The sequence below is a fragment of the Xiphophorus maculatus genome, chromosome 18, assembly GCF_002775205.1.
Source record: "Xiphophorus maculatus strain JP 163 A chromosome 18, X_maculatus-5.0-male, whole genome shotgun sequence".
NCBI classification, from domain to species: Eukaryota; Metazoa; Chordata; class Actinopteri; order Cyprinodontiformes; family Poeciliidae; genus Xiphophorus; species Xiphophorus maculatus.
In genome coordinates, this window is record NC_036460.1 from 16,979,407 (window position 1) to 16,994,837 (window position 15,431).

Below are 15,431 nucleotides of genomic sequence, written 5' to 3' on the forward strand. Positions count from 1 at the left end.
TTTCGCAGAAGAGCCTCACAGTGTTACTGAGGGCTTCAGATGGATTGGAAAATCTTCCCTCGGGATCAAATTTAAGGGACTCTTTCTTAGCCGTCGGACAGAAACGATTTGTCGCATGATTTACGTTCGGACGTTGTCCTACAACGACAGCAATTTCCAGGTGTGTTTGGTCGTTATTTTGTGCAGGGCCTTTACAAGCACCTCTGCCGTCACGAGAGTAAAACTGGCTTCCATCCTCTCATTTTTGACCCAGTTCTGTTTACTATAAAAGTTTATGAGTAATCTCAGAAGAACAGGGGAGTGGAAGAGGAAGGAATGAGTGAAACAAACCCTGTTTTCTTCCATTTATTTCCCCCTAAATACAAGATTTGTTGTAGATTATGCTTCTTCTTACTATTTCAGCTTCTTGTTTGCTTATCTATGTATACTACATAATTTGAGAAGGTATAATCTATAGTGAACTGGATAAAAAACTGAAATCAGAAAATATTTACAATAGACAGCATGAGATATGTTCTGTTGTTTATACCTCCTTTAATTTATCACACTTAGCTCTAAATAAGAGAATCATTTCACAATAAATTGGAAGAGGAATAAGGACACTATTGGAAATTGCAATGTACTATTGAGTCAATTAAGGATTGATTAGGTTTTTGTTGATCAGCTCTAATCAGTGAGCAACAGGCCAAATACTTAAAACAATTATCTTTTTTTCCCTCTACAGTATTTTCAAAACTAAAAACTCCCACAGTCTATAAGCCCATCACTCAACTGTGGAATTTTGTAATATTAAGTTTAACAAAATCTGACAAAGATTAGGAACATATGCTTTGATGTATAAATGGACATAACCTTATAACACCTTCATTTTCTGTCGGATTTAAAAGCATTACTCTATGGAGAAACTATGGGTTATTTATAAAATCAATTATTTGATATATTTGGCAGGAAAAAAAATTTATTAGCCAACATAATCAGAATCGATGTCAGCCCTCAAAGAAAACTGAAAATTGCTAAAGACAAATAAAGGAGAGAGGGACCTTACTTTATCAGTCACACTGAACTTTCCAGAGGTTGTACTTTTTTCACAGGTATATTTAACCTTTTTCTTGTATTTAATTTCCAGCACAAGTATTTTTCAGCACTCACACAATCCAGTTAATAGTTTTGTGGCTGCTGTTTGCGCTGATCATGAGCTCTTGGCTGTTTTTGAGACAAAGCTGAAGGCTTCAGAAAGCCCCTAAACAACACGCTTGCAGCTCTCTGAGCACAGATCCCCTCATGTTTTGTCGTGAGGATAATTAGGGGCAATTAGCACTTAAAAACCCTTCTCTGCGCTCCTCACTCTACTGATTCAACTAAATGGAAAATTGATTAAAAAGTGTAATTAACATCATCCAACGAGGCCCTGAAGAGCCTTTCATAATACAGTACAGAGGGATATGAGAGTTAATCTCATCTGCTCCATTGATTGTCACTCAGTATTGAGTGCAATGAAGTGGCTCTGGAGCATGTGGCAGTGTGCATACAATGGAGCTGATTGTAACTCACAGAGATAACAGTTTGAAGCTTATTCATTAATAAACTCTTATTGTAAAATTGAAATCTGATGAGCCCTTTATACAAAAGCAACTCTCAGCGTAAGGGTTAATATGAGCACAATTGAGTCATGCTGACTTTTCGTCAGTTTCAGGCAATGTGCTGGAATTGTGTGCAAATTCTCTTCACCCCCTTCTGCATCATTTCATATGATTTGATATGCCTGTCTGTGTCTGAGTACACGATTCGCCTGCAAAATCTGAAAGTGACTTTTTTCATGTTTTGCTCCTGTTTTGTTCATCCACTGTCTCACAGCTTTCTCTTTTCTTAATTCTTAAGCAGTGTTCAATTTAAAGCTTTTTGCATGAAGTTCTGCCACCAGTAAGTTTATTTCGTTTTGATAGCGTTAGCAAATGGCATACCTGTGGATATGAGGAAATCAGCAGGGAAGACGCAGCAACGGCAGCGTAACAAGTAGTCCAATCATAACACATTACCTCTTTATGAGCGCATCAGAAAAATAAATAGAAAAAAATTATACACTAATACAGGGAACAAGGTCAAATATAAATTACATTTAAGCCTTTAAATTGTATGTGACAATTTTGTAAAAAAATAAATTGGTGAACTACAGAATGTTCAGAGTGTTCACTGCCTTTTAAGCTGAGGCAGCTGGTTACCGCTGCTCTGACTTAGTAAGCCTGGATTTTTGCACTCAGTGATTACTTAAAGCTATTGTTAAAGTGTTGTTGGGATTGTCTTTGTGTGTGTGTGTGGTTGTGTGGGAAGTGGGGGTGTTTGCTGGTGGTGCCTCCACACTCGTGCAGAGTTGCTACCTGTTTGTGTTTATCCATGGTGATCTTCGTGGAAGTAGTAGAGTTCCCCTCCCGCTCATAATTGCCATGCTTTACCCACTTGTGTGTTCTTAAACTATTGCAGATTCCCTTTTTTTTCTAAAGTAATTCATTTATCAAAGATGACTCATAGACCACAGAGTTTCTTACTTGTGGAAAGTTCAGCATGCAGGACATCTGTGCCTGCAATTTGTTAAGAGTTTCCTTCACTTATGGATGTTTATTATGATAAATTTATTTTTGTTTAAACACAATACTCCAAATGTAAAAACTTGCCTCTTTGAAAAAGTGTTATTGACATTCTTCGTGATTTTGATATACCTACTTCTCCTTTTGGTTTTCAACAGCTTCTGTCTTCAGCCTCTGTATCAGCGTCTGAGCGGATTTTCTACAGAATAACAAATCTGCTTGAACCGCTGTTTGATTGTTTCGTAGTATCAATATTTTGGTGACCTCACAGAGGTGACGGCCCGTTGGAGCTAGGTTCTGTTTGTCCGCTCAAGCATGTTAAGCGTTCCATTTATGCTCGCCTGTATGTTTACAATAAAGTTGAAGTAAACATGGCAAAGAACGAGAACCCTCACACTTGAGTTCCTTTAATTCTTTTGGTGAAAAAGCAAAATGTTTCTCTTGTTTCCCCCCCATATTATTTTTCAGTATTAAGATTTGACTTAAAAACACAAATCCTAAAAACAAAACAAACAACCCCGCTCAATATAGTTCACCAGAGTTCTTCAAATATCCTTGAACTCCTCTGATGTCCTTTAACCATGTAGCTCAGTGTTTCTAACACAGTGCAGGAGGCTATCTCTTTTATCCACATATTATTTTAAAGCATATCATTTTTTTTCTAGGACAGGGTTATCACTCTCCTGGGAAGCGAGGCTCATATGCTTGCTCATATGATGCAACGATATACCCTTGGTTCCTGATGGAACAAGCTGAGATTTTTTTGCAAAACTAAGAACCCATTTCTTTTTTTCCACAAAGTTTTTTTCTAAATCACAAGTTATTTTTAGAACTCTGGCACCAATATTGGATCTACATAATTCATGTGTGTCCATACCAAATTTAATTAGTCCAAAAATGTAAGTTTTGTAGTTCATCTACAGTCATAATAATGGGAAAAAATGATTTGGAATGCTTATTTTTTTTAATTTATTTAAATAAAGAATTTGGTACTAGAGATGATCAAATGCAGCACAGACTAATTAAAAATCTCCTGTTGGAGGTTTCAAAGCTAGTCACTCAGGGTATGTGTCACTTAGTAAGTGCCTGTCAATCTGTCACCGGTTCTTTATCTCTGCTTAAGCATGCTGCTTAGAGTTTGAGAAGGCCGCTTCATTGACTTTGCAACTCAGTGTTATTCAATCAGTCTGACAAGCAGGCATTGTTGGACAATACTCTCAAAATGTCAAAACCATCTCCAGCCTCGATGTAGCCAGGGTGCCACATTTATTTCACCATTGCCTGTTGATGCATATTCCACACCTACCAAAGATCATATTTGATTCCCTTTTCTGCCATCTGGTGTTATTCCTAATTACTTAGCCCAGTGGTTCCCAAAATGTGGGGCGCGCCCCCTAGGAGGGGCACAGTACCATTGCAGGGGGGTGGGGCGCAGGAAGCAGTATGGATGAATGAAAAAAAAAAAGTTACACAAAAGTGTTTCACTGTAAAGATGGTTTGTAGTGAATTTTATTCCAACCTGAAGTGTGAAATAAACTTCAGTGGAGTTTGAAAACAAAATCTGTGTATAGGTTTCTGTCTGGTTGAACGATGTGTGTACCCAGTTGATTTTTTTTCTTTTTTGGGGAGGTTTTATTGAAATCCATAGGGGGGCCCAGAAAATCTTTGGGAACCACTGACTTAGCCTATTTTAGCTACACCAATACTTATACACTACACATCACATATATTAAAATGATCAATCTCTTATTTGATTTAACTTCTACTTGACATAAGTAATCTTTTCATACAATTATAAATAAAGTTAGGCAGTAAGGTGTTAAAATGTATATATTCCTTTTCCTGACTTGCTAGTGTAATTCTGAGTATGATGTCATTTTCCAGACGTAGGAACAATGACAGACACAACAGCGCTATGTGCTACAGAATACCTCATTATCCTTATTTCGACAAAGATACTTATCGCAACCTGACATGGAACCGCTGTGGCTCTGCTGCTGCAGCCGCGTTATTCAAGAATTCCCTTCATGAGCCGCCTACCTGTGATCCACGGCTTCCCAGAAGCATTTTCTCACCCGCTGCACATCAATCCCCCAATGCATTTCTAATAAATTCCTCCATCATCATTGTCATGTTGACACAGCAGAGGAAGTTGATATGTTTAACGTCCAAAGCGTGCTGAAAATAACCCCATGTGTGATTGTTTTGCAGAGAAAGGCCATTGTGTGTCCATGGGAAGCTCCGCAGTCGCAGGGTCTCTCAGCTGATTCTTTAATGTGACCGCCCCCATCTTTGCCTAAATAGACACTCACCTGCTCAGCAGGCCTTTGTGCAGTACATGCCATATTGTTTGCATGTTTTGGAGAAGAAATTTGTGGAGCATGTCTTGGTTTAAAATGAAAGCATGTAGAGGTGGTTTTACTTTCCTGCTTGGAGATTCTTTCTTAGCTGATGAATTTAATTTAACTCAACCGCTTCTTCAGCAGTTTGTCTGTTTATTTTCTCGCTGTTGAATTAGCAAGCTTTCTGTCCACACAGTAATTTACCACTTCCTGCCCACGGTAATTTTTTGCAGTGCGTCGTCATGAGGCTGTGTATTTATTCAGTAGGATAGTTGTTTGTGCTTTCATTCATATATTCAAAGATGGATGTCTCATAAGATGATTAATTACAAGTTAATGAGTGAGTGTATTTTCATGTGTATGGTAATCCTTTGCGGTAGCTTTGTGGTGTTTTAACCATGTAAACAACTGCGGAAATCTGTGTGTTTATGTGTGTGTTTATGCACCAGGAACTACCTTGAGGGACATTCGCTGCTGCTCAACTGTGGTAGTGTGTAAAAAATATAAATTGTGCTATAAACATTCAACCAGTACGGAAGAAGATTAGGGCCGCTGAAAAAAAAGGACATTTTGATTTTCTCTCAGAAGGTTGACTGTTCTTTTAACTTTAATCTCAGCATTTTGAGATTAAAGTTAGAATTCTTTCCCTTTTTTTAGTAACACTTTTCCTTTTCCATAGACCAGGACAAGCTGCAAAAACTGAACAAGTTACATCAGTAGCTTTGTTCAGTGCTGCTTTATCTTACCTTTATCCAAAAAACATGTCTTTTAAATCACTAAAATATATATATTGTGTGTTACAGATATTCTACAAAGTCACTAGAGAGATTTTTCCTGGCGAGGAACTATTACTTTTCATGAAGGCTGAAGAGTATTTCTGCGACACAATGGCTCCTGATATTCATGGTATGCATCAAACACACAAATGCACAACTTTTTCCACTTTCAATGCAATTTTTTGTAGACATTTCACTTTGTATTCAAAAGCTTCTCTTTTTTTCACAATGCAGAGGAGAGGCAGTACCGCTGTGAGGACTGCGACCAGCACTTTGAGTCCCGCAACGAGTTGCTGGATCATCAAAAGGAGCCGTGTGGGATGCCTCCCTCTGCTTTCCTCAACCCAGGTTTGAATTCTGTTTCTAAACAGGCATGCCTGTTTTATGCTGCTGTAAACTCTGACCTGTGATGAGTGACAAGATGGATGAGCGGCTGGAGAGGGTGAACAGATATCTGTGTTAGGTGCTAAAGTTGAGATCACAGAGGAATAAACTGTGAAGGGATGAGTCTACAAATAGGAAGCAGAGATTTATCTAAACCTATACACGATAGATGTTTAACAAAGATCGTTGTTTCTTGAGACTGGAAGTAGGTAATATGGAAAAATAATCACATTTTATAGTAAAATCACAATTAGTCTTCATTTCAATTGTTCTGTGGAAAAAGGAGCAATTGAGGTAAGACATATACTTTAGGTTTTGGGTCAAATAACCTTGTGGAACAAAGCTTCATTTATTTGTGTAATTATGCCAACTTGTTTCAAGTATAGGCAATGCATGTTAGGGTTTCAAACCCTCTCAGATTTCTTATGCTGTTCCTATGGGTTAAAGTCCTTTTTATGAGTTGGCAGACAGCATGACGGAGTGATCAGAGTTTTATTTCACTGTAAATAAAACAAACTCCCACGTCAATTGAGTAGAGTGTACCCTAATGTCAGATGGATATTTAAGAAATACCATTCAAAAACGATAAAATGTGAACATTTGATAGAACTAGACGTAGAGAATCATCTGAAATATTTGAAGAAATAAGTTGGTATGAGATTTTAGAAAGTTTGAATCAGGGAGGAAGGAGCTATGCAATACACCTCGTAAGTCTTTATCTTTGTGCAAGTCTGTAAATCTTCTTGTAGAATTCATGGATAATATGTCCTTATGTTCTTCTTTTGTGCATAGGAGGGGACGCTGACCTGACAGCTCAAGAACCTCAAGATTTGCGGCCCCTTCATATGTCTCATGGCCTACATGAGTGTAAGGAGTGTGACCAGGTCTTCCCTGATGTCCAGAGGTATGAAGTGAACAGAAATATCCAACCACCTGAATTACCATAGAAAAAAAAAGTGTCCTTTTCATTTTTATTTTACAAACACCTAAAAAGTCTGGCATGTGCATGTGTTTCGCTCTCCTTTCCATGATAACATTAAATAAAATTTACTGCTTTCAAAAATCACCCAATTAGGAAAAAGAGATTTATTTATATGCATGTAAATAAATTTATTTTAAATATGGCTGGTTTCTGACAATATTAGTAAGCTACAACATCATCAAGACCAAGGAACACAACAGGCACATCAGTGGTAGAGTTATGGAGAACTTTAATGGGGAGTAAAGTTATGATAAGAATTTAAGCCTTGAATTTCTCACAGAGATATGTTAATGCATCACTTTTAAATTTCATCAGAAAAGTAAACAAAAACCAGGGCAATATTTGAAACAATGTCATTAGAAGATGTGTTTAAAGTAAGGAAGGAAAGCTTCGATGGGAAGATAGAGTGACTGAAATACAAGGCAAATAATAATGACAAAATTTGAGAAAGTTTGAGGGTAGATACTTTTGTAAGGCACCCCAAGCAATCTGACAAATTCTGATTGTTGGTTTCTCATTTTGTCTTCCTCCAGTTTGGAGAACCACAGTCAGTCGCACTCTGAGGAGAGGGAATACAAGTGTGATCAGTGCCCCAAGGCTTTCAACTGGAAATCAAACTTGATCCGACATCAGATGTCGCATGACAGTGGCAAGCACTATGAATGTGAAAACTGCTCAAAGGTAAAGTGATGGAAGGGACTGTTTAACAAATGGCTCTTTTCTACACACTCCTTTTCTTTTTCTGCACACTTTAGCTGAATCACATAGTAACTCCCCTGTGTGTCTCTTTGGTTGCTCCCCCAGCAGGTGTTCACAGACCCCAGTAACCTGCAGAGGCACATTCGCTCTCAGCACGTCGGGGCTCGGGCCCATGCCTGCTCCGACTGCGGAAAGACGTTTGCAACGTCTTCGGGCCTCAAGCAGCATAAGCACATTCACAGCAGTGTCAAGCCCTTCATGTGTAAGTCACTAAGACCCTACCTATGTAAGTCTCCTCAGTACATTATAACAATAACAACACGACTTCATGACAAAAAAATTATGATTTTGCAGAAACTGTAATTGATCTTTTTTCAGCTTTTTGTAATGTCATTTATTCTGACATTTTTTTGTACTATTTATGTCTAAACAAGAATTGTGCAGTTTGTTTTCTTCCTGCCTCAGCACCTTCATATTCTGCTTGTATAGTAATACCGGCCTGCCACTTTGTCACAGTGACCAAGTGTGATCTGGTGAAGACAGAGGGGCTAACAGCCTTTTTTTTTCTAGGATGCCTGCTCACTTAAGCATACACTTACGCCCCCTCTCGTCAACACCAGCCAGACCCAAACACATTTTGACCTTTCACACTTTCACTACCACAAGAGATCTGATCTCCTCTTTCCCCTGAAGCACTGTGATCTTTCCCCTTTGCCCCTTCAGTCTTTTTCTTTTCTTTCCTTCTTTTATACTTATGCAAACTTATACAAACCTGTCAACACACTTAATGCATCCTGCGTTTCAGGCACACACCCACACATATACACACACACATATATATATATATATATATATATATATATATATATATATGCATAGGCAGGAATGACTGCATCTCCATTGAAGACCTCATTATTCCCCTCTCTCTTTTTCTCCTCTCCTGCCTCCTCCATGTTCACCATTCCTCATAAATAGCAACCACATGTACAGCCCTGCGAATAGTCCATTTGCTGTAATCAGCAGGAAATATGCAGGTTTAAAAACAACTAATGGCTCTGTTAAAAAAAAAGACAGAGAAATGTGACAGCTGTCTGGACAAGATCATGTGTGTGTCTGTAAGATGTTTGTTTGACCGACTGCCGTTGAAGGACATGTATGTGTTTTGGAAAGAAGTTCTGTACATTCACAGGATTCTGTTTGTATCTCAGTGCACGCAATGTGTCGAGGATGTGTGTGTCTTAACACTTTTCTGTGAGACGGAAGCACTCAACTCTCTATTACTCATCTCCCATTCTTCTTTCCTGAATGTGTTTACATGATTGGTTCTCAGTTTAGTAATGGCTGATTACGTCACTTAAGCTATGGATCAGATCTCACGTTCGGTGTGTAATACGTGTGAGCTGTGTGTCGATAAATGTCACATTATTTATGATTTATGATCAAAAGACTTTTGTTAAAGTTTGTTCAGGCCCTGTAGCCCTGCTTGTTAAACACACACTTTATAGCTTCTCTGACTTTTCAATGTGATCTAAAGGAACCTGACTACCTCAGTGGCCATGTCTGCTGCAAGGGAGGAGTTACAGCTAAGTCGTGGTTCAAAGTGCACTTAACCATCTGCCAGACAAAAATGTTTTTGTGATATAGTCTTTATTGTCTATACATGTAATGTCCGTGTCCGATGGTTGCTTGGAGAGAGAGAATTTTACAATTGTACAAAAATGTGCAAAACATCAAAAATCAAAATATGGCGAAAAATAGTCAAAAAATAACAAGAAAGATTATGAGCAGTTTAAGTGACAAATTGTCATTTTGTTCAAAATGTTTTTGGCATTTTGACTACTTGGGTACTTGAATACTAATGACATAAAGTGTTCCTTCTTTAAAAAAATTGCTCTTTAAAGCACATTTGCTCCAGCTCTCTAGATCTATGAGTCCTCAAAAGACTGTTTATGTAAATGTGCTTCCCCAAATACTGCTCTTCCTCTCCATCTTTTTCATTTGCCTCTCTTGCCTGGAAGACATCCAAAGTATGCAGAGGTCTAATTGGAGAGTGAGCCATAAAATTTCCCTTACCTCTACTTCAACATCCAATACCAGTCTGAGCTAGATCAATCACACACATATATATGCCTCCAAGAATCAAATTCTTATTAATAGTCTGAACAACACATCTATAAAGAATCCTATTGCGTGGAAGCAGACAACTAGGAGCGATATGTATCTCAAAACTGACATTTGTGACTTGCAAAAAGAAAATAGAAAACAATATAAACATGTCTTTTTCAACTCTTCCAATATCCAATAAAATGTCAAACACAGATAAGGTTGACATATTAATAGTGATGACAGATAAAATCAAACTTTGGTTTGTTTTTGGATCGGGTGTTGTTACTGTACACCGGTGCCAAGACAGAGTGACAGCCCAATTGACTGTGGGAAGGTCACTAAGCGCAGGATGACATGGCCTGAGGCATGGGGACAAGGTGAGGGGGCTGAGGGGCTGACTCGAGAGGCCCAGAGGGGGGAGAGGGAAGAGAGGCAGCAGAGGACGTGAGACCTGTCCCTGGGAACTGGACTGCAGGATAGGATTCATTCAACTCTGCTTCCTTTACAAACTTAAAATAGAGCCATTGTACTGCATGCGGCTGAGAAAGTGTGTATCTTTATGTCTACATGCCTGCGTGCGTGGTTGTGTGTGATTTCATTTCTTTGTGTTATGAGAATATTCTGTGAATGTGTCTGCCTGTCCAAATGAGTGTCTACGTGTGACTGTTTGTGGACTCCTTGGGAGCGTCCCTGGGAGGACAATGGGCCAAAAGATTCCTGGGAATCTGGTTTGATGTGCAGGTGATGAGTGGCAGTGACTGACTCATATCATCAGCCAAGCAGATTCCTTCACAATGCCAGGATCTGGACACACCTTTTAATTTTGTTTGCTGGAAACTAAACGGTCACAGTGATGGGAAAATGAGCATAAGCACTAATGGTGTTTTCTCCTCCCCACACTTAGTCATTCAAATGGATATCGATTAGAGATGTGAAGACATGTTATCCTTTCCACACTAGTGTTTATGGTTCAGTGTGTCAGGGCATTAATGCATTCTCCGTCTGTCTCTGTGTCCCTGCAGGTGAGGTATGCCACAAGTCCTATACCCAGTTCTCTAACCTTTGCCGGCACAAACGCATGCATGCTGACTGTCGCACACAGATAAAATGCAAGGACTGTGGGCAAATGTTCAGCACCACCTCGTCCCTCAACAAACACCGGCGGTTCTGTGAAGGAAAGAATCATTTCACAGCAGGGGGGTTGTTTGCACAGGGTTTACCACTCCCTGGTACCCCTGGCTTAGACAAATCAGCTCTCACGCTCGGTCACAGCAGCGCTGGACTTGCTGATTACTTCGGCGCAAGCCGCCACCATAGTGGGCTTACTTTCCCTGCAGCCCCAGCATTTCCTTTCAGCTTCCCCGGCCTGTTTCCTTCTGGACTATATCACCGGCCACAGCTCATTCCTGCCACCTCCGCTCCTATTAGACAGACAGCTCATGCACCTGTTACAGGGCCTGGTGTAGAACTAAGGAAAAGTCCTTTGCTTCCTCCGAGCCCTGGCGCTCTGGAGTCTCAAGAACTGTTAAAAGCTCTGTGCAAAAATGGCAGTTCACCTGGAAACGACATACATGACTCAGAACTTCCCAATCAGGGCTCTTCGGTGTCCACAAAACAGCAGAACAAGCAAAGTGACCAATCTGAAAGCAGCGATGTGGACGACGTCAGCACACCAAGTGGGAGTGATCTTGAGAGCACAACGGGCTCTGAACTCGAAAGCGACATGGACAGTGAAAGGGAGAGGGGAGTTGCTCGAGAAAATGGCAAAGGTCCCAGGAGAAAGGCCACTGAGAGAGACCCTCAAAGTCCCAGCTTGATAGGGAGCAGTACTGCTAAAGGCTTTCCAGGCCAATCCCTTATGCAGTCGTCACTAGACGAGCACACGGCTGTAACAGGGGCTGTAAATGACTCTATTAAGGCCATTGCCTCTATTGCAGAGAAATATTTTGGCTCAGCTGGACTGGCTGGCTTGCAGGACAAGAAGGTTGGGTCTCTCCCCTACCCCTCTATGTTTCCACTGCCTTTCTTCCCAACTTTCTCTCCACCAGTTTACCCCTTGCCAGACAGGGACCTCAGACCAACAGGCGTGAAGGGTGAGCCACAGTCGCCAGGAGATGACTGCAAGAAGGCTCAAAGCAAGTCATCTGAGTCACCATTTGACCTCACTACCAAGCGAAAGGAGGGCAAATTGTCCCAGTTTGTTCCCATCAAAACCGATGTTGCAAATGTTACTGGTCAGGACCAGCCACTCGATCTAAGCCTGGGTTCCCGGGGCCGTGGACAGATTCCATGTCAGGAGGAGACCAGGAAGAACAAAAGCTTTGAAGAGGCGAAGAGAGCAGTGGATGTTCCAAAAGCAGACACCTCCTTACAGCATGCCAGGCCCACACCTTTTTTCATGGACCCTATCTACAGGTATTGTTATTCCCAGTATCTCCATTAATTGCATATTGTAAGAGCAAAGACGGGCACTTCTGTTTATGGTTATGCAGTCAACACGAGCTGATAGAAATCTACTATTAGCAGGGTTGAGAAGAGGAGAATGAGCGATCCGTTTGAGACTCTGAAAGACAAGTACATGCGGCCAACTCCAGGCTTCCTTTTCCATCCACAAGTAAGTTCTGACTATAGCACTGTAGAAGCTTGGGCAGCATAGAGTAAAGGGGGTATTAGTACTCCTCCCTTCTGGTCGTGTTTTGTAATGACAGGAATTCAGATTAATTTGATTAAATTAACTAAATTCTGGATGACTTTAGCCACACTACAACTTGAATCTTAAATTCTTGGAAACTAGGTTTAGAATTGAGAGGGCAATTGCTGACCCTGTCTGTGAATATTATGATTTTTTTCTGAGAGGCTCCTATTCACAATGGGTGTCCCAGACTGGCCAAACAGAATTAATGAGGATAAGTATGCACCCCCAGTTTTATACAAGCTACTGCCTGTTAAGCCCATTGTTGACTATCTAAACCAGATGTGGCACAAAGAAAGGCCACATTGTGACACATCTTCTCATAATGTGTCTTTGATTACAGTATAAAAAAATGATATGCTCTTAAAGCAATGATTTCTGCCCCTGCCTTTTCTGTGCCAGCATTTTCAGTGTGAGGCTCCACAGAAGGCTAGTGTCTGCGTATGTACTCCAGTGTGTGTGCGTGTGTGGGTATATGACACGTCGCTTTCACGTTCATTTGTTCAATCTTACCCTGCGGGTGAGAACGGTCCGTCGGAAAGTGAAAACACCACTTTCTCAGGCGTATGATTTTTTTTCTTTTCCCTTCCCTTTTTTCAGGCCGTTTCAGGTCTGGTTTTTACAGGCTGTTTCATTTGTCTGATTTATGTCTCCTGTCCAGACTGCGGCATGGCCCAGCCTGCAGCAGCCACATGGTCGTCCCACACGCCCTAATGAGGTGTCCTATCAGTAGAAACACTAACAGAGTGCTTAGGCCATCTTTATGACTTTATGATGTCTGGACACACAAATCATTCCCACAAACGCCCGACTTGCATAGGTCTAAGCCAGACTAGGCGAGAGGTTCTCCTGTAGACTTTAGTGGGGGTTCAGTATCGGTCACCTGACTCAGTTGTGAGCAGCATGTTAAAATAGAGTTTGCAAAACTTAAGGGACTGGGGATACTTTTCAAAACCTTGAGTGATTCATCTCATTATTTCCTGGCAGGAAATTTTACTGCGAGCCAATACTGGGTTAGATTATATTCTGCAGTTGGAATTGTAACCTCCCATAATGAGCTTATTGAACACCATAGCGTGTTGGAAACTATTAGTCTCTCCAGTCAAACCTCTGCCATAACACAAGAGACAGACACTCCATTGCTCATTCAGAGTTAATTGCACCAAGATTCCTCCTTCCTCTCTGTAGCAATATGTGTTGATTCATCCACCACGCCTTGGTTCTGACTGCCTTCTTTTTTCCCTCTCTTCCGCCCCTCAGTTTCGTTTGCCAGATCAGAGAACTTGGGTAAGTTCATTTTTGACCTGGAGTGCTGGTCCTCTACCAGTCAGACCCTCAATCGTAACTCATGCATGGGCTGAATAGGAGTTTACACAAGGACATTTGCATGGCTTCAGCCTGTCACCATCGCACACAAGCAGAGCACAAAATGTAATCACTGACATATCACTACGATTCTTATTTGTATATTTAATTTGTGCATTGCGTGATATTATGTTACATGTACAGTGCCTTGCTAAAGTATTCAAGAACATTGAAAAGTTTTACCTTCTGTCTCTTTTTAACCCTTTTTTTTTTACTTTTAATATTCTACGTGGTAGACTAAGACAAAATAGCACATAATTAATATAATATTTTATTTTATAGTATATTCAACCCTATCAGTGTGATATTTCCAAATAAAGACCAGTACAGCCATTTCCCTTCAGAAGTCAGCAAGTTAAGAAGGATCCAACTTTGTGTGATTTAGCCGATGAAGGCTTTAGAGGATTGGTTGAGAATAAACGCTGAATTTGCTTTGGTTTGATTAAACCACAATAAAACTTTTTTGGTCCAAATGGGCATCAGATTTCATTTCAACAGTGATGCATTGGCAGCATCACGCTGCAGGCATGTTTTATTTGATCTGAGACAGAAAAGTCCATCAGAGTCACAGCAAAAGGTGCATCTGCTGGGTTTTGACTTGACAGGCTGAATAGAAATGTAAGCCGCACGTTTCAGATATTTTTCTCTGTTAAAATTTTCAAGAACAATTTATCTTGTTCTCTCCATTACATAACCATGCTCTACTATATATAAGTCAATGACATCATACCATAAAGGACATAAAGTACTTTTGCAAGACACTGTAACTGAGCATGCTTTATTTATTTGAGGTAACATCTTTACATTTACTCTCTACTCTAATTAACGTAGAACATTTTAAAGAGGGAATTTCCAGCTGAGTTACACCCTCTCCATCTAACAGCTCTTAACACGTGTTTGCTTAGCTGGTGAATGAAGAGAGATTTTTTTCCCCTACATGAGTGGATGGGAGGGATAAATGCAAGGTGTCCTTGTTTGTGTGTGTGTAGTGGTTGGTGGGATTGGGGTGTGTCTATGCTGCATTAGAGAACGGGTAACAGTCTCTCTGGGATTCTGTTGGGGTGGGAGGGAGGTGAGGAGGGGCAGACCCTCCCTCCAAACATCTGGTTCCCGATAAAGATCAACAATTGAGAATGCATCTCGCTAATTAAGGCCCTAACAGCATCACTGACATCTGAAGATAGCCAATCAAGTCCTGGTCCCAGAGCGACACTATAGCAACAAGCAACTTCACAGACACATTTGTGCTCCCTCCTGGGAAAAGACAGGGAGTTTCGGGAGGTATGAGTTGTGTTTATGATCGCCCAAAAGTGTGGGTGGGTTCGTGTTGGTGTCTTGCACAGAGATGTAGGTGGCCAAACGGTGACCTTATCAAACTAACTGACATGCATATCAGACTCTGAGGGAGATTTCTTAGACTGATTTTGTACAATCTAGCTAAGAAAATGTGTAAATTATTTACCAATAGCAGAAAATGAAGGCATAGTAATATTCATGTTTTAT

General features: G+C 40.5%; 1 protein-coding gene across 12 annotated transcripts in view; it reads left to right on the plus strand.

Moving 5' to 3' along the window:
* The window catches only part of mecom (MDS1 and EVI1 complex locus), a 159,193-nt gene that overhangs the window by 132,364 nt on the left and 11,398 nt on the right, over nt 1-15,431 (plus strand). For 2 of the 12 annotated variants that reach the window (XM_023351915.1, XM_023351926.1), the window contains 8 exons: nt 5,728-5,830; nt 5,935-6,048; nt 6,877-6,988; nt 7,600-7,747; nt 7,871-8,051; nt 10,894-12,286; nt 12,395-12,485; nt 13,824-13,850. In XM_023351915.1, the coding sequence (XP_023207683.1) occupies nt 5,728-5,830; nt 5,935-6,048; nt 6,877-6,988; nt 7,600-7,747; nt 7,871-8,051; nt 10,894-12,286; nt 12,395-12,485; nt 13,824-13,850 (2,169 nt within the window). The remainder of the gene's footprint in view (nt 1-5,727; nt 5,831-5,934; nt 6,049-6,876; nt 6,989-7,599; nt 7,748-7,870; nt 8,052-10,893; nt 12,287-12,394; nt 12,486-13,823; nt 13,851-15,431) is intronic. The other 10 variants (XM_023351916.1, XM_023351919.1, XM_023351920.1 and 7 more) reach the window with 10 other exon arrangements.